General features: G+C 46.2%; 1 protein-coding gene across 1 annotated transcript in view; it reads right to left on the reverse strand.

Annotated features, from left to right (window-relative positions):
- MTMR12 (myotubularin related protein 12) overlaps positions 1–5,311 on the reverse strand; it is a 1,529,619-nt gene extending 1,524,308 nt beyond the window's left edge. The window contains exon 1 of the mRNA XM_069627080.1: positions 5,157–5,311. Within this exon, the coding sequence (XP_069483181.1) occupies positions 5,157–5,231 (75 nt within the window). The 5' untranslated portion in view covers positions 5,232–5,311. The remainder of the gene's footprint in view (positions 1–5,156) is intronic.
- Positions 5,312–18,902: the final 13,591 nt, after the last annotated feature.

The raw sequence follows: 18,902 nt of genomic DNA on the forward strand, positions 1-18,902 counted from the left end.
CCTCCGCCATCCTGGGCACTCGAACAGCTGGTACTCTGATATGAGTGCCATGGGAAAGCGAATGACCAACGGGAGTTGCTACGTTTGTTCCTTAATACTGCATGCATCTGGGTCTCCCAAAATGTTAGTACTTCAAGAGGTACCCTTAGTAGAGTTACAATGTCTCATCCACCTTGCACTGTGTAGGGTAAAGGACACCTTTCAGGCACACGGCGTCAAACTAAAGCGCCTTGATCCGGACAGTCAAAAATGTAAAGTGGGCTCAAACGATCCCAAATGCTTCAAGGAGCCATTCCTGGCTATAGATGGCACCAGCTTCACAGAAAATAAATGCGGGAGTCAACGTTCACGAGCAAAGCAAAAGGACTCTGTGGCCTTTCGATGAACGATTAGCATTTGCAGAGAAAACATGTGCGCAAATATGGACAGAGCATATCACAAAGCTAACATGGGACACTGCCATCGAAAAACCAGTGAAAGTGCAGCAAGTGATGCACGATCGCTTGTTCAGGAAAAATCTACCCTCGAACTATCTGTCGCAAGAATCAGCTGATCTACTTGCACAAATACCAACCGAATATAAACTTGTTAGTTCAGCAGAGACCTTTTTCGCATCCATTGTGCCATGTGGCTCCAAATTGTCAGATGGGAGCTGATCCAGTTGGCAAACGACACTGAAGAGGGGTTCAATATCATCAAGGTGGAAATGAGAGCACTGTGGCTAATGGCAATGCAGAATAGGTACATCCTCTACCTCCTCACTGCTATGCAGGGTGAGGTTAGCAAAAAGATCGGGAGTTCATGGTGCACATTCGTACCTTCTGCAGATGCTGAAAATGGGACACTATCGCACGTGATAGCAGCGGTACACGAACTTGGTGTAAAAATGAAAAAAGGAAGCAGGAATACAAGACGACGACTGGGTCAAAATGGCATTCAGCTGGGTACCCTTGTGGCGTGGAAAATCTATGAAAATGCTAATTCCCCCTCATCGTATTCGCCTTGCTGGATTTTTGCCTGTGCCAGTTGGGTCTCCGATGCTGTGAAAAAGCAGTACCTAATAGTGCAATGATGATGACGACAATTGGGAATAGTAATGATAAAAAGGTACCTCGTAATACACAGGAAACTCAAATACAGACAGGAGAAAATGATGATCCCAAATATCGCATGGTTGCAATACACTATGGTCATGGGGATGAGGTAGACACTCTATATCATACGACTATTGCACCCCACCAGGCCCTGAGAATTATAAGAAAGCGTGGGTAGATTTGGCAGGAGATGGAGGATGTATATATATGATCTGCACTCCTGAAAAATATGCACAGCATTATGTTACTTGGCATTTATATAACGCCTTATATATCATTGGTATGACCTCAAAGCGCTGGTAGGTTGAACGCCCTCGGGAACCATAGTTCAAGTCAGGAGAGGGAGAGAGAGAGATATGGTGCGTGGGTGCACCGGATATGTGTGCAGCTGGTGTAGTTGTTGGATGATAGCTGCTTCTTAGCGATAGGTGTGGTGTTGAGGAAATCAGTTGGATGTGTTGAGTCTGGTGGGTGGACACCCAGACTGGGTTTTGGCTGCGTTAGGCCTGAGGAATGCCTATGCTAGCCGGAATGTGCATCAGCTAGCAGTGTTTTATTAGAGCGATGAGGTGATCGTGAGGTTGTGTTCGTATGCGAACAGCTAGGCGTCGGGAATGCTTGAGAAGCGGGTGCAGAGCGTGGATGCCTATGAAAAGGTAGCACAGCGTGGGAGGAACCTGAATGAAGGGCAAATGAACGAAGAAACGGATGGGGCAGGAGGTTAGTTAGTGTAGAAGTAACGAAAGGGAGGAATGCTGGGAAGGAAGTTATCCTATCCCACCCCTCTAGTCACGGCCAAATTAAATAAACTCCATACGAAGATAAGGGAGAGCAGCCACCACCCGCAGGATGTATATAAAAGCCTAACAGTGCATAGAAATAGGTGAATAACATTAGGCATGCCCAAGCCCAGTGACTCCATTTTGTAGTAGGCCCACAGCAGACACACTGAGGGCTGTAGTGCTCTCGAGTTCACACAGAGGCACCGAGCAATCCGCCAGCTCCGCACGAGCCTTGTTCCCACGGAAGTCCATCCTTTCCTTGGCCTCTAAATGCTGCAAATATCTAGTATTGTTTCCAAGAATGCGCCTGTGAAGAGTGTGAGACGGTACCAGGGCCCAGCACAGTGTTCATCCATCTCCACTAAACTGCCATTGCACCCCTGACCCCCACCCCGCCAGGCCGGAGCCCTCCACACAGTCTCATCCCAACCTCTTCACATACCAATAAGCCTACAACCCTCTGATCCGATCATTTCAGATTACCACCACAGATCTAAAGGCTGCGCGACTGTATATCTTTCCAATAGCAACATACATCTCTTTGTATCATGAGGCACCAGGAAGGTAGATCGTAGATCAAACACCCGGGGGGAGAAAACTTGGGTGCGGGAACAGCGGTATTAACGAAGCCCTGAATGTAGGGTCAGCATGCCGATATATTATTATCCTTTCTCTTGGGCATCCCTTTCATATGATGTTCAGATGCCTGCCATGATAAATGAATTATTGGTTCCTGTTGTTTAGCTTAGATTAGGTAGAATGTTTCTAACATGCGTCTTGACCTTCACTGTGAGGATGAGCCCAGCTGACCCACGTGCACCAAGATCGACTGGCAAGAGGCAGCAACTTAGCGCCGGGCATCCCCTATGGTGTAGGCCTTGCTATATGCCCACACCAAACAGCTATGTGAATTCCTACTATACATGTCTGCGTCACTGATGATGTGTTTGGCCTTTTTCATGTGCTGCCCGTGTAATTTTTGGCAGAGCGCTCGCAGGCAGCAGAGTTTTTTCCTGGCATTTACATTATATACATTATATAAAACTTTGTTATCCTTGCAAAACCATCTCCTTGCTTTATTCCCTAGCGGATTGTATTTACTTGGGAGTGTGCATTTAGATGCGTAGATGGCAGATTATGGAGAGTGAGCCTTTTAAATGTACACAGTGGCAAAATGTTACCCCTTAGCAACAGGCCCCAACTCGTTGCCTCTGCATGTGTGATTAGCTGACATAGTGGTAACCATTCTATTGACTTCAGACGATTAAACACCTTGTCAACCATACCAATATTCAAACTTATGACACAGATCACACAAATCTCTCTGTTGGGCATTCAAGCCACTGAGCTTTGCTACCATCGTTATCCTGCATGTTATGGCACGTCCTTATATACATATACATGTTAACACACCACTGTAATCAATCACTAAATCATATTGAGAAATGTTTACATCAAGTTTGCCAAATTCGCAAATAAATAGTTACTCATGGTAAATTAGTGGAGCTCACTAATTTCAATATACAAAGACAGTTGTTTCCCTTCCTTGTATTTAATACTGGATTGTGGGGAAAGAAACTCATTTTGAAAATGACATACTTTGCTTGATCTCATTGTAATCATTATGTGCACATGTACTCTGATGAATTTAGTTATTTTGCCCTTTCAAACTGGTTGGTATTCGAGTTGGCCCTAGGACATTCCAATGAAGAATTATTAAATATTGCTAGGTTGCTTTCCTTGTGAATTCATGTGTTTAATGTAGCTTTATCAAACACAGAATAGCTATGAAATACAAGTATGCTGGTGCACATCTAAAGATGGGTGTGACGGACAATACTACTGCTTAAATTGCAAAAAATGAAACCAAGAAACACGGGTTCACGTTTAGGCTTACATACTTCACCAACGTATGTGTTCCTTGACAAATCTCTTTATCGCAACAATAAAATATAAAAAGCCATGAAATGCAATTTCACAATATTACAATTGAACACTTAAATTCATAAATCTGAACAGATAAAATAAAATAAAAATTCATTCCATATTTTATAAACCATATAAATAGCATTCAGCTAACAAAAAAAACATACAAATGTACTTCTAGCGCTGATCGACACTCCTGTTCGGAATAGAATAGTTATGGCTTTTTTCTATTTCTTGCATGAGTGGACGCTACTAATAAGAAAACAATGTTTCATATTTCTAGTGCCAGAAATTCAAGCACAAGGGGAGCGTTTTATAAGTACTATGGTACTTATTGAACGCGGACCTAGTTTAGAGAAGCAAAGGGGCGCTTTTCAGAGGTAAGAGAACAGCTATAAAGCGGGGGGAGTAGGGTACAGAGGGGCGGGGGTGAAGGGTACGGCTGTACAGTTATTATTTTTCCATCGCGAGAGAACCTGCTCCCACTAACTTTTTTCTAGTGTGAGCAGGTACTCTAGCTTTAAACACTGTAAAAAAAAAAGTCTGTCATAAATCATTGAAAGTTCGAGAAACCGCGAATCACCTGAAACTTTCCCTCAAATTGGTTCAAACAGAATGATGACTGAGAAACAGCCTGCAAATTTAGAGAAATATAAAAGGAATCTACGAATGTACAGCAATCATAGTAGGATATTATTGTTTAATTTAAAAGTACAAAAAAAGTGCCAGTCCCTTTCCTGTCGCACTACATATACTTTTTCATTGGGTGCATGCTAGGGCTTGTTGGGAAATCCCCCCTCCAAATCTACAGAGTGAGTTAGCCTAGGCCCCTGTGTATGAACGTAGTAGGAGGGTGGAGAGCTTGGTGCGCTAGTGCAGAGTACTAGTTGGGAGGATGGAGAGGTTTATGGGTGGGTTCTTGGATGGTAGGTAAGGTTTCGATTGGATCTGGGGACTGGGCACGGTAAGTGGACTACAGTAGGTCACAACAATCGACATGTCAAAACACGTCAGGATAGTTCTCGCGCTCTGACGAGATAAAAAAACTGGTCGAACTTGGACGCTGTACTGAAATGCGACCAACGTGCATTATTTTGTTAATGAATAGCAGGAAACTGCTTCTGAATACAGCACAAATAGGATAGGACGGATCCTGCCCAATGAGGGTTCATTGAGAGCTCTGAAGTGCGGGTGGATGGCTGCAGTATTGCCTGGTGTTTTGGTATTTAAAAGTGCGAGTATGGGATGCTGGCTCAGAGCGCGGTAGTGGGTGTTGCACCCGGGCTCTCCTGCATTATCTCTGGCTTCAGGATGCTGGTGGACGAAGGCACACACCCTTTTTAAATTCCCTCACCTCTGGAGCCACATAAGAAATAAAGGTGGGCTTTGCTGCTTTCGTTCCCCCGACGGCTCCTAGCGCCCCCAACATCCTGCAGTATCCCCAGTGCACCAGCTGTACTTCACACCGCTCTAACCAAGCCTGCAGAACCCACAACAAGCAGGAGGAGCTACAACGCGCCGACACAAAAGACGGACAAAAACGTCAAAAATCCTGACCGCCTCCCAGTCGTTTACAATCGAAAGCGGACATGAAACCAATAGCCGAAACCCAGCAATCACGGTGGCCATATTAGAAATGGCCTGTTCCGTAACTCAGGTATAGAATGTGCACATTTCCTGAATAAGATTGTGTCAGTATTTCTTTACCATAAACTGATACGTTATGCAACTCCAATACAACAGCACAATTCACCCACCATTAAGCAGCAGTTTAAACAGCCTTGTCTGTATGTTTTCTGTGGCATGAAAACTGGAATGTAAATTACACTAAAGAATCCGTGCTGTAAACTGTTTTTAAGGGAACCAACCAGACATTCCATTGCACTCTATCGCACTTCACAAACCTAAGGAAAAAATATCATAAACCAGGCAAGACAACTGTGAGGCGGCTGCTTTAAGAGTCATGCAACGGAGTGACGTACTCTGTCACGTGAATAAACGGGGCGTTCCCGCTAGCGCACAGCACTGAAGTACATGAGTGGAGTCCGGATGAGCAACTGTGCCGCCTGATTTCTCTGTGGGGTTTCTGGGCTACCACTACACCGGGCCCACCGGGCATGGAAACAACGAGGTCGATGTAATGACGTCGGGCTAGGTGGTGCTGATCCCTGATAAGCTTTCAGAGAACACAGCAACATCTCAAGGTACTCGCCGCCCCCGGAGCCGACACAAGCTCAACACTGAGGAATACTTGGGTCAACCTGAGCCACCGAGGTTGCGGCTTCGCTAGGGAGGGCGTTTTAGCAGAAATGTGTGGAGCGTCCACGCATGCAATCGATTTTTTTTCTCTCACTAAAAAAAAGAAGATACATTTGGCACAGAAGGGTGTTTTGTTTTCTTCCAACTTCCATTGTGGTCGCCCTCTCGACATCCAGTGGTGGCCTCAAGGGAAGGAGTGCAGTTTTGTTTGGACAGTCCGCTGGTAGTAGGCGCCCCGGTTTGTGAGGGGCTTTTTTGGACATCATTTTCCAACACTGTAACTGTGTTGGAGTCAGCCAGTAAAGTGGGGGCTCAATTTGGTGGTGAACCTGCTTTGCTAGGCCTGAACCCACGTAGTACTAGGTTGCAGTACTTTGGGTCGGGTGCCTGTGTGCTTAGTGTAGATCTTCTGCCATCAGAGTCAACATCATGGATGGAGGTCAAAGAAATGCTGCTGTGCCTGCGGTAATAGCCCTGGTGGGGGTACATATGTCCCGCCAACAGGGGTGCCTTGTACTGATGCCTGAGTGCGCCATCCAGCCTGGGCCCGCAATGGAATTTGTGCAGAGAATTTTTGGAGATGTAATGATGAGACAAAAGTGTCAAACCTCATCTGCAGCAGGTCCAGTTCTCCACAAAATCTTCAAGATCTTACAACCATTCAGTTACACTTATGTAGCAGTGAGAAACTTGTTGAGAGAACATTTAATGCCGCTCGCAAACTGGGACCATGAGAGGTTTGTCATAGACGACGCCAATCAAAAGGATGATGAGGCATTGGACATTTTTCATGTCGGTTGAGACATCTGGCATCCACCTGTGCATGGGACAATGAAGAGCACATTATATGCCATCAATGTATTCAAGGTTGTGCCTCCAGGAAATCACGCCAAGTGTTCAGAGAGCCTGGACTGACCCTGGCGTGCATCCTGGAGATGGGCCGTTCACACGAGTTGGCGGACACACGTGTCCAAAATGGATGCAGCAATACGTGAATTGAAGATTGACGAAGTTTGTTCCATGGGGCGCTCACAAGGTGCAAGAGGGGCGTGAAGAAACATGGGCCGCCAGAAGAAACATGGAATCGTCGCGGGACAAGCCATGCCCACAGTTTGGATATGACCTTCCACATGCAGCAGAATTTCCCACCAAGGGCCGGCTGTGTGGACGGTGTGGAAATCCCGACCACTTTGCACGGATGTGCTGGGCACCCGTCCCAGTGGTAGTGCAGAGAGGACCGGCCAGCGTTGGTGTGTTCGGTCAGAGATGCCCCCAGAATGTGGCCTTGATGAATCAAGAGGAAGATCAGAGTGGACAAGAGGTGGAGGAGGAAGATTAAGAAAACATTTCTTTCATCTCCAATGTGTGCGAGCTGAAGGCGAGAGTCAGACAGCAGCCGAGATGTGTGATCAGGATTAACAGATGAGGTTTCGGTGGACACGGATGCCTCCATCAACCTCATAGCGCTATGAGGCTCTGCCTACCCCCTTATTTTAAGTCTGCCCAAGGCGCGCATCTTTACATTTGGAGGAGAAATTCCCATTCCAATAAAAGGGGCATTTGTTTCTCAAGTTGGGCACGGAACTAACTCGATAAAGGCCAGATTATTTGTCACGGACGTCCGTGATAACCCCTGCTGAGCTGTGCAGAGGCGTTGAAGGTCGTGACATTTGCCTACAGAGTGTACATGGAAGGTGCTCAGGCAATCTTAGAAAAGATTGCCAAGGGTCTTCGTCGGCATTGGGAAACTATCAGACTCCATGTAGACAACTCCTTTCACCCAGTGGCCCTAAAACATAGGAGGATCCCATTGCATTTGAGGGAGTAGATGGACAAGGAGTGGGTCCAGTTGGAAATCATAGAGAAGGTGGAAGGCCTGACACCATGGGTGTCTTCAGTAGTGGTGGTGAGAAAACCCAGGCAGCCGGACTCGGTGCAGATTTGTGTAGATATGAGGTTGCCAAACAAAGCAATTAAGAGGGAATGACACCTGACGCCCACCATTGATGACCTAATTATAGAATTTCAAGGGGCCAAGTTCTTCTCAAAACTTGACTTAAGGGCAGGATATCATCAGGTTGTACTTCATCATGAATCAAGGTACATCACTACCTTCACCACATACAGGGGATTGTATCGCTATAAGTATCTCCGTTTCGGGGTGTCATCTTTGACAGAGGTTTTTCAGAACATAATCAGTGGCATCCTTGCAGATCTGGAAGGCGTTTGAACAAAGATTATACAGACACCTTGGCACCATGGGTTGTGTAATTTGTCACTCAATCTTTTGAAGAAGCCTATGTTCCTGCAGATCTGAAGGAAGCATGAATTACTCCTCTTATAAAAAAGGAAAACCTGTATCCTTCTATACCAGGCAATTTTAGACCCATAACAAACGTGCCATTCCTGCTTAAAATTATCGATAGGATTGCCTATATACAAAACCAGAAGTTCATAGATACCAATGAAATCTTGGCTAATGAGCAATCCGACTTTAGGGCCAAACATGGAACAGAGACCGCGCTTTCTCAACATTGCTAGTACTGTTGAGAAAGGAAAGACTGCCATACTTATGCTGCTTGACCTTTCTTCAGCTTTTGATCTTATAGACCATGATCTCTTGGCTGAGAGATTGAAACCCATTGGCAGATGTCACCCCCCCCCTTAGCAATACATTGGTTTAAATCTTTCCTAGGTCCAAGAATGGCCGCAGTCATAAAGGGCAATTTCAGCTCCCTAAAAACACTGCTGACCTGTGGTGTACCGCAGGGTTCATGCCTGTCGCCTCTGCTCTTTAACATTTTCTCAAAACTCCTATGCGATATGCTTAAAAACTTGGGTGTTCAATTCACAAATTACGCTGATGATACTCAGCTGGTCTTTGAATTGTCAGGTTCCTATGAAAAGGATGTGGAAAGAATAAACTAAGTGTTCAATGCTATCCAAAAGTGGATGGCAAACTCTATGGCCCTCAATGAGGCAAAAGCAGAACTCTTAATTCTTGGCACACCTCAAAAAATAGGGAAACTAGATCAACAATACAAAAAAATCAAGATAGACAATAGCTTCATCGAAGTATCCAAGCATGTTAAGACCTTGGGCAGTTTTATGCACTTGCATCTTGTATAAGAGACAGGTCTCCTATCTTAAATCCACATGCGCCTTTTACATCAATCTCATATGGCAAATTCGACCATATCTATCACAAAAAAATCTTGCGCTGATTGCAGGAGCTATAATTAACTCCAAACTGGACTACTGCAATAGTCTCTTGATGGGTACCTCTCAGGCTAACATCAAGAGATTGCAGACCATTCAGAATGGTGCAGTTAGGGTGGTCTGGAGCTTGAGCCGGCGGGAGAAAACATCAGTTGCCAGGAAAAAACGTCACTGGCTACCAGTTCAACAGCAAATAAAATTCAAATGCTCAGTTATGACCTTCAAATGTCAGACAGGCATCACTCCTAATTATCTCACTAAGAGACTAATTAAGGCCCCGGCTCAAAGAATTCTACGATCTAATGGAAAAAATAATCTGCAACAACCACGGAAAACCATGGAAAGAGTTGGTGGAGCAAACTTTGCTCACTGGGCTCCGATGATTTGGAATGCTATGCCATCTCCCATAAAAAACAGCACGTCTCTTACCATCTTTAAGAAACTGCTTAAGACGTATCTGTTTGACGAAGAAGTCTAATAGAATCTCTATCTTGTTCTCTTTGTAGTCTTGTGATTTACGTTGTTTCTGTCTCTGTTGTGAGTACTCTGAGGCCTACGGGCGATAGGGCGCTATATAAAAACCAGAATAGATAGATAGATAAGTGATGACATCCTCGTGTTCACAAGCTCGGAGGTGGAGCACATGGAGCGGCTGGTCAACACTCTGGAACGGATATGATCCTTCGGCCCCACTCTTCACAAGGAAAAATGGGAGTGACTCAAAACCAGGGTGCAATTCTCGAGTTTGTGTTCCAAGAAGGGGGTGTAGCTGGACCCAAGAAAAGTGAAAGACATTAAGGATGCCAAACCTCCAGAGATGGTATCAGAGGTACACAGTTTCCTGGGGATGGTGACGTACTGTGGACGTTTCATCAGGATCTTGGCAACCCTTTTGGAGCCACTGAGAAATCTGACGAAGAAAGACACCGCGTGGCAATGGGGCCTGCCAGAAAAGGCAGCATTTGATGAAGTCAAGAAGGCCCTCATGGCGAATGACACCATGGTATTCTTTGACCCTTCTTTGGCGTCAGAAATCATTGTTGATGCGAGTCCTTTTGGTGGGGGCTGTGCTAACCCAAACACGACACGAGTGGGGACATGAGACCAGTGGTGTTTGCCAGCCAAACCTTGTCGGAGACAGATCAACAGTACTCTCAAATTCAGTAGGAGGCTCTGGCTGTCCTTGGGGGGGGGGGGGGTATCAACACTTCGGCTGTACATTTTGGGAATACCAATGACTGTTGTCACTGTCCATAAGTTCCTCATTCCGATCATGGCCTGTTTGTCTTCCAAACCAGCTGCCAGAATTGAGAGATGGATGCTGGCCTTGCTGGAGTTTCATGTGTGCCTGGTATACAGGCCACTGGCAAATAATCCAGAAGATTATCTTTCATGGCATCTTCTTGGGGAGCATGCTGACCACGGAACTGGTGATGAGGAGGCAGAGTTCTTCCAAGTCATCATTGAGTCAGCTTCACCAAACTCTATGCCCATTCAGGAGTTGACGCTAGCGTTGGACAGGATGAATGTATTAAACCTCCTTCGAGGGGAAACTACAAAAAGGGGGGTGGAAGGAAATACTGGACGGTTTGAGAAAATGGATGCAGGATGCCTGTACCACGCTTGAGCAGCTATGGAAAGTAAGAGAAGAACTAGCATTCACGATTCAGGTTTTCTACTTAGAGGGCCGAAGATGGTGATTCCTGCATGCAAGGTCCAACAGGTCATCGCATTGGCGCACTGGGGGCACCCAAAACGAAGGCAGGCTTGAGGCTGAAGGTGTGGTTCCCGAACCTGAAAGGAGGGTGGACGGGTTTGTGGCCGAATGTGTGTGGTGCCAGGTGTCTGCCCCGGCATAACGTGAGCCGTGGATCGAGTCCATGTCGAGGAGTTTCTAACCATGGGAGATCGTACATATTGACTTCGGGTCAACTGGGAAGGACACACAGTTAATGGTGTTCATCGACCAGTGGGCGAGGTATCCAGAAGTTGAGTTTGTGGCATCAGTGGCATTTGAACACATTGTGCCAGGGCTGCAGAAGGTATTTGCCTCGCATGCTTTCCCGAAGGAGATTTGCTCAGACAATGGACCTCCATTTCCAAGGGAGAGTTTTGCGCAGTTCATGTGGTAGTGCGGCATTCACCATAGGAAAATGTCACTGGTGTGGCCAAGGGCCAATGGGGGAAGCGGAACACTTTATGCAAACTCTTAAAGTGTTTCTCATTGCCCATGGGCAGGGTGAGTGTCTGAGAAGGGCCCTGTACCAGTGCCTAACAGAATACCGAGTGACCCCCACACTGCTCGATGGGTGTGGCACCTGCGGAATCGCTGTTCAAAGGGTGCTCCCAAGGTCTGCGGCCAGACTTGGAAGAGAGAGCACCCGGCAAAATTGAGTATGAGAGGGTAGCAGAAGAAAGGAGGGTCAGAAATAACAGTGAAAATCATTGGATGGGTCTACAGCAACATCAGTTGGTGCCAGGTGATGAGGTGCTCGTGAGGAACAGGAAACTGCAGGGGAATCTCTTGCTGATGTAAGAACCTCAGCCCATGGACGTGGGGAAAGTAAAGGGGTCCATGGTGACTGGCTCGGATGGCAATGCTACTGTGACGAGGAAGAAATTTGGTGAGTGTGGTCAGGCGAGGTGGTACTGGACGAGGGAGAGGGCAATCGGCATTCCCCAAGAACCAGAGGATGAAGAGATGACTGGTGGTGGGAGATCGAGCTGGGGAGGGGGCCAGCGGTACCCTCAACGCACTACATGAAGTAGGTCTTCCCATCTAAAAGGCTATGTGCTGGACACATAAGGCAAAGCCTACATCAAGATGTTTCACAAGCTTTGTTACTGTTTAGTTAGATGCGCTAAGTAACAGAACGTTAATGTATGTTCCACGCTGTTATGAAAAAGGAGCAGTGTGCTGCGGCTGCTTTAATAAGCATGCGACGGAGTGACACAACTGTCGCGTTCCAGCTATGGCACGGCAGTGAACAAGTGGAGCCCGGATGAGCAACTGTGTCTTGTGCCCTCTATGATGTCCGGGGGCTACCGCTACACCATGCCCACCAGGCATGGTAACAATGGCGACAAGGTGGTTGCTATAACGAACCTTGATGTCGGGCTATGTGGCGGTGATCCCTTATAAGCTTGAAAAGGGTAGAGCAACATCACAAGGCACTCGCCATTTGCGAAGTGACACAAGCACAGCAGTGAGGCACACTCGTGTCAGCCTGAGCTACGGAGGACTGGGCAGAGCAACCCTCCCAATTTTTCAATGAACATTTTTACTATTTTCACTTTCTCCTGCCTAAAATAAGTATAATCAGGATTTTGGGCAGGCCAGGTTAAGCTGCACCTGGGGTAAAGAAAAATATATAATCAAATGCTGTTTGTTCAAGTATGTAATAGGCTGTACCCAGCACCTACCTAATACAATTCTTGGAATGTGTGCTGTAAGGAATTCATGGTGGCAACAGTAAAGACAGACACAAGTGACCACAGTTCAAGGGTGTTCATTAAACTGTAAATACAGGGTGGAAAAATGACGAATCTAAATCTAAGATGGGAACAAGCATCGACCATCAAATGAAAAATAAGGCGGTCCTTGTGGCGTCATGTCAAAATAAAAGGGCCTATACTAAGAAAAACCTATTGCCAATTCCTTACAACTAATTATAAAAACGGTGTGGAAAAAAGAAATGTTCACAAATAAGTTAGGATGTGATTGCCAGGGGTCTCCCTTACTGACGTTTTCAGCATGGGACAAGGTGGGACCTTGGAGCACAGCACACGCTCGAGCTTTCACAGCACGAGCTGACAGTTCTGTTCCAGCTATCAAGTTCTTCGATGGATAAGTCTCTTTTCAATAAAAAGTCTCTTGGCTTCGAGGGCCTGATGTATTCAACAACAAACAAAAAAACAAAAAGTTCCTTTCTCAATGGACTTTGGGTGAGGACTTTTCACCCCTGTATCTCCCTCAACCAGGCTCGGACCCACTTGACAACAGGGACCATTCACTTCCCCTAGTCTTCCAATGCTTCTTACTTTCACTGGTTTTAAAGTATTTTTAAACAGTTCTTCAGGCTTCTCTGATTGTCGGCTTACCTCTCGCCAACTTTTACGGTCAGTTCATCGTAGACACCCCTTGGTCGGGTTCACGTCGCTTAACGCGTTATTCTGGTTGCCAGCTTCCCTCTGCCGGGTTCACTCTCGCCACCTTCTACAGACAGTTCACAATGGGACTTTAGACTTCGCCCTGTCTCGTTAGCATCCCTCCGCTGGGTTCACTCTTGCCAACTTATAACACAGTTCACTACTAGTTTTCACCATGCTTGATTCACTTTCCTTTCTTTCACAATCATCGGTCAAAGACTTTCGATGGTACTGAGGATTTTATAAGACCCCTGTATGACCACTTTGACCTCTCTACGCCTCTTCCCAAGACCTTATGGTTATGGTAGTCTCTTATCATTGGGTAATTGGCCAGAGCTTCCTGCGTGAGCACCGTGGTGCCAGTCGCCTCTGTTATGGGGTTTCCCCCTCTTTCTCAACAGTTCCTTTTCAAAGTTCAAATCCACTCTTGCCACCTTTCATTCAACACAGTCCGGCTTCTTATCGACTCTCCCCTCAACTCGCCAGCTGTGACGAACCGCTTGGCTTTCTTCTTCGAGTCAAAGTTGGTACCACAAAGACAAGCATCTCTCCCCGGCTTGGTTATCAGTGGAGGAGGGTCTTGTGTACTGTAGACACCTGCTGCAACACATGCTGGCCTTTGTTTGTGGTCTTATGTTTCCGTTTGCAGAGGTTTTACGAGCCTGACTCGAAAACGGCAAGGTCGCATCTCTCCTTGTCACCCTCTCGGTATTCGCCGTCTTTCACCTCCTCTTGAGCTGCCGTGCTGAGTTGGCTCTCACGCCTAGTTTGTTCATTTATAAAGCGCACCAAACCCTCAGGTATCTAGGCGCATTAGGTTACAGATGTATTGAAACAGTTAACACGGGTACAGAAAAATACAAATAGGTACAGTAATGGTATAAACAATATGTACATGCTGGGCACAAATACAAATAGGTACAGTAAAGGTATGTACATGATGGGAACACATGAGCGCTCTTTATGTCAGCTCCTGGGTGAGCAGCCAGTTTTTTACTTTCTTTCTGAAAAAGAAGAAAGAGGGTTCCGCTCTTAGGTGTGTAGGTAGGGAGTTCCACAGTGTAGGAGCTAAAACGGGGAAACTGCAGCCCCTTTGATTTTTTGGTGGTTGAATCCGGGGACTCTCAGGCAGTGCTGATGGGTCAATCTAGTAGGGTGGTCGGAGAGGTTTTTAGAGAATTTGCAAGTCAGATATTTGGGAGCTGAGATGGCTATGTATTTATGGGTAAGGATTAGTATTTTGCTGGAGATTCTGCTCTTGATGGACAGCCAGTGGTTGTTGTATCTGGTGTCTGAGATATGATGCAATCTGGGAATGTTGAGGGCATTATTTTGCAATATTTGAAGTTTAGTTAGGTTTCTTCTGGATGTGCCCAGATAAAGTGTGTTACAATAATCTAGTTTTGAAAGAATGAGACCTCTAGCCAGAGTCAGCTTGCTGATGTCAGGAAAGGGCTACAGGAGTTTATTAATGTACACGTGTAGGCTGTGGCTGAGGCAGTCGCATTAACTTGTCTGTTCAGAGTCTGTCATGATTCCTGCCCCTCATGTCCCCATCCCTCCAAGATGGCAGGTTGGAGCCAGGCCACGATCACCTACATGGCCCTCAAGGGCCTCTCCATCCCTCCAAAGACCCACTTGGAGTCAGACTTGGCGCTTGTGGCACCAAACTCACTCCCTCCCATAGGATAACATTGGGGATTGGACTTGTGCATTGATGGGGACAAGATGGATGCCCCACATATTTCGGTTCCCAGAACTGCATGTGCAGTCTAGTCTTTTGGGTGTGGTTCAGCCCAGAGACACCTGGGATACCCAGAGACTATTTAAGCCACGGCCAGGCTGAGAAACATGCTTTGTGTTTTCTGCACCTGCAGCGTGAAACTCGCCGTGTTCGGATTGGTCTCCAGTAGGCCTGCATCTTTCTTCTGCGCTCAGCTCCTGCAAGAACAACAACACCACTAGGAGCAGCCTTACCTTGCGGCGCTTCTGCCCATCATTCATCGCTCCTTCTATTCTGCGGGCATCTTCGGCGGTGTCATTCCCATCCCGGCATGCCGCTTCCTAAGGGAAAAGAACAGAAAAAAGGCATTAGTAAGCATTTAGCAAATCTTTGCTTATTTTTAAAGACTGTACGAGCTTCAAACGCTTACCTGAATCCCAGCCGCTCTGGGGGAACTTTGTCTCTGGAACTTCTCATCCATCTGCAAGAGGGAAAAGACACTCTAGGTTAGCGTGGAAACATCTAGAGGCGCTGCATACCACGCTTACTCACTGCATTTCTTCATATTCGTCATCCACGCTGAAAATGTCGCGGCACCTAAAAGACATAGAAACACTCATTTCAATACAAATACGAAAGGGTCGCATCGCCCATCACGCTCTCACTCACCTTCAGCGCTACTCATCTCAGCAGCACGTCACCATCCCCGGACGCCAGCCATCATCTAAGGAAGGAAAGAAACGAAGTTAGAGAACAGTTCAAAAGACTCATTATACTTACCTGTCTGACTCTTGCCAGTGAAGTAACTAGGCAGCAACGAGCCTGCATCAATCAACGCGCCCTGTGCTGAAAGCAGGACGGAGAGCACACTATCCAAGAAAACAAGGCCCAGTCTCCAGTCGAGTAGACTCCAGGGAAGGGTTCGAGGTCATAAGAGGTCAGAACAGGCTGAGTGACGTCCCCGTGGATAACAGGTGAGCGTTACAAGTCAAGGAGGAGTCCAGGTTTTTGGGTACATTTAAAGGACCTAACGGAAATCACCTTCACTTCAAAACCGCATTTCAACATTACCATGAAAAACGCCTGTGCTCTGTTTCTCTGGCACATGTGTGAAAAGCATTTGAACCTTTCACCAAAAACGGCTGTGCTTTCTAACCTTGTGTAAGCATGTGAACACTGCATCCTGGAAAATGGCCCTACAACTGTTGTTCCTTTCATCTGAACCGAGTTATGCGCTGCAGTGAAAAACGTCTCTACATTTGCTGTTCTGTCATCTGAATACCAAAGTTGTGCATTGCATTCAAAATGGCTCTACAATTGTTACTGTCATCTGAACCATGAAGGTGTGCATTGCATTCAAGACAGCTCTACCTTTGCTGTTCTGTCATCTGAAGATCAAAGTTGTGCACTGCATTCAAGACGGCCCTGCATTTGCTTCCTTCATCTGAAACGCCACAAAGTTATGTGCTGCATTGAAAAACAGCCCTGCATTTACTTTATTTCATCTGGATGCCAAAAAGTGAGGCAATACATCCGAAAACAGCTTGCCTGACTGTTCATTCACATAAGGGGCAAGGAGTTCACATTGCACCCCAACACAGCTTTGTTTTCCCTTACATGTGGACGACAGCATTCTAAAACAATGCAAATAGAAGAAAATGGCTTAGTTTGTTTTTTTCTTCTGTGTCAAATCAAAAGAACCTTGTACAGAGGGTCTACCCCTCTGGGTCCATGAACAACAGTAATTGCAAACCCACTCAAAAGGTCAAACTAGCAGAAAATCCCCTGACCTACAGAACCGCATTTCAAACATGAAATACGGCTGCACATGTGTGAAAGAATATAAAGAAAAACATGACGTTTAAAAGCCAATGTGAAATGATGGCTTTTGCTTGCACAGAAATGTCAGTGTGGATGGGGGGGGGCTGACAAAGCCATACATATTATGTTGTTCCCCCACAAAACTTCAACCAACTTGGCAGAGGCTCAGGAATACCAGTAAAACCAGTTTGGCTCAGGCAGGACACTTCTCAATTGAATGCCTGGCCTCCGCCTGGAAGTCACACTTATAAGTGAACTGTTCCGCAATGACATATGAGGTGGTTGAGGGTGTGATAATGACCTGTCCTGCTAGACTGGATGGCTGTACTAGCAGAGAAGACAAAGACAGTGGTGAAGAGGGAAAATCGAGATCAAACCCATGCCCCCTCACCCCAGGCGCATATACAGAAGAACAGCAGGAAGAACAAGGAGCGCACTTATCATTTGAACCAGGCCCCAGCACACCCATGGGTGACAAACATGCTGAAAGACACCCACTCCAACAACATTGCAACCTCCATGCTACATTAGAATCAATGCAGCAATACCATAATCTACAAAACACAAGAACCCCTGTTTAAAGGCTGCAGATGCCTATAGTAATTAACATGAACTAATTGCACAGTGTAAAGCCATGTTTCAGGAAAATCACAGCCAAGTGCATTTTGCCTCACTGAACACCAGCCGTGCTGACTTCATCAATACTCCTCGCAAACCCACGAGCAGCCAAGGTTGCGCAGTCAGATAAGATTGCTTTCTGCAGACAAACATTTTTTAATCCTCCACGAATGCGACTAAGCCACGGCAAAGCACCAAAGCCCAGTGTGTTTTTTTTCTTTTCTTACTGGGGATAAAAGACATTTTTGCAAAGACTCGCACACCATTTGAAACATAATTGTAACAAGAATGGCTCAGCCCTAGCCAATGAACACTGAAAGCCCAGGGACGAATAGCTTGTTTCAGGTAAAAGATGATGGGAACAAGTTCATAATGCAACAAGTAAGAATTAGGTAATGGTGGGTGGCACAGCTAAACCATCCCACTGACGCAAAACTCTAATGTCCAATTATCAGGCTCTCTATAAGGGCTACATAGGGAACCTATTACTCAGCAGCCAATAGCAGGATGAGATAGGTTTCTGGGAGCTGGTACAATTCTGTGAGGTCAGCCTGCAGTGTGATTACAAAGCTGGCTTGCAAGCCAGCCCCGGGGGAGACGGCGCCTGGACTTTCGATGTGCACGAACCTCTGCGTGTTTGTTTTTTCTTTTTGCTGCCCAGGAATAAACGCAGTTTGGAACATGTGGCTGCCTGCTTGGGTCTGTTGCATTCCTGTGGGCCAAATGGGAGGTGTTGGGGTCTCCCATATCTGCTGGCCCCCCACAGCCCTGGTGGGGGTCCAGCTTCTCCCCAACAGTGGGGCTAGTGCTTCACCAAGAAGTGCACGTTCCTCCAGCAACTCTTCTGAAGGACAAACTTCAAAGGGGCAATAAAAGTCCTTTGTTGCAAGCTGAGCCTTGGATAGACATTTGGCTGTGGGGGTTAAAGTACCGCCCTGCCATATGTGACAGAGCCTAAAAATTAACATTAAAGGAGTTATTCATTTTAGGCATTTTTTCCCCAGCACTCAGAACAAGAAATAATGTCATTGTATGATATTTTTCCATGTGATTTCCAGGCTGATTTTCAGAGACTAAGTGCATTTTTCTAGGACTTTGTAAACTGAAATGGGCAGTCAAGACTCGGTTCTGGCTGATTTTAAAATGGGACATATCTGACAGTTGGTGGAAAGATGGAGATGTACATTATAAATATGGTAATCATTTGCAGAGTGATAACTATCATACATTTTATAAAAATGACCAAAATGTGCCAAGGGGCCATGCTACCTCGCACAGAGTCGGCGATCGGCTTGTCTAATTACCCATGAC

Source organism: Ambystoma mexicanum, chromosome 6p, assembly GCF_040938575.1.
Source record: "Ambystoma mexicanum isolate Mex_15411 chromosome 6p, UKY_AmexF1_1, whole genome shotgun sequence".
Lineage (NCBI taxonomy): Eukaryota > Metazoa > Chordata > Amphibia > Caudata > Ambystomatidae > Ambystoma > Ambystoma mexicanum.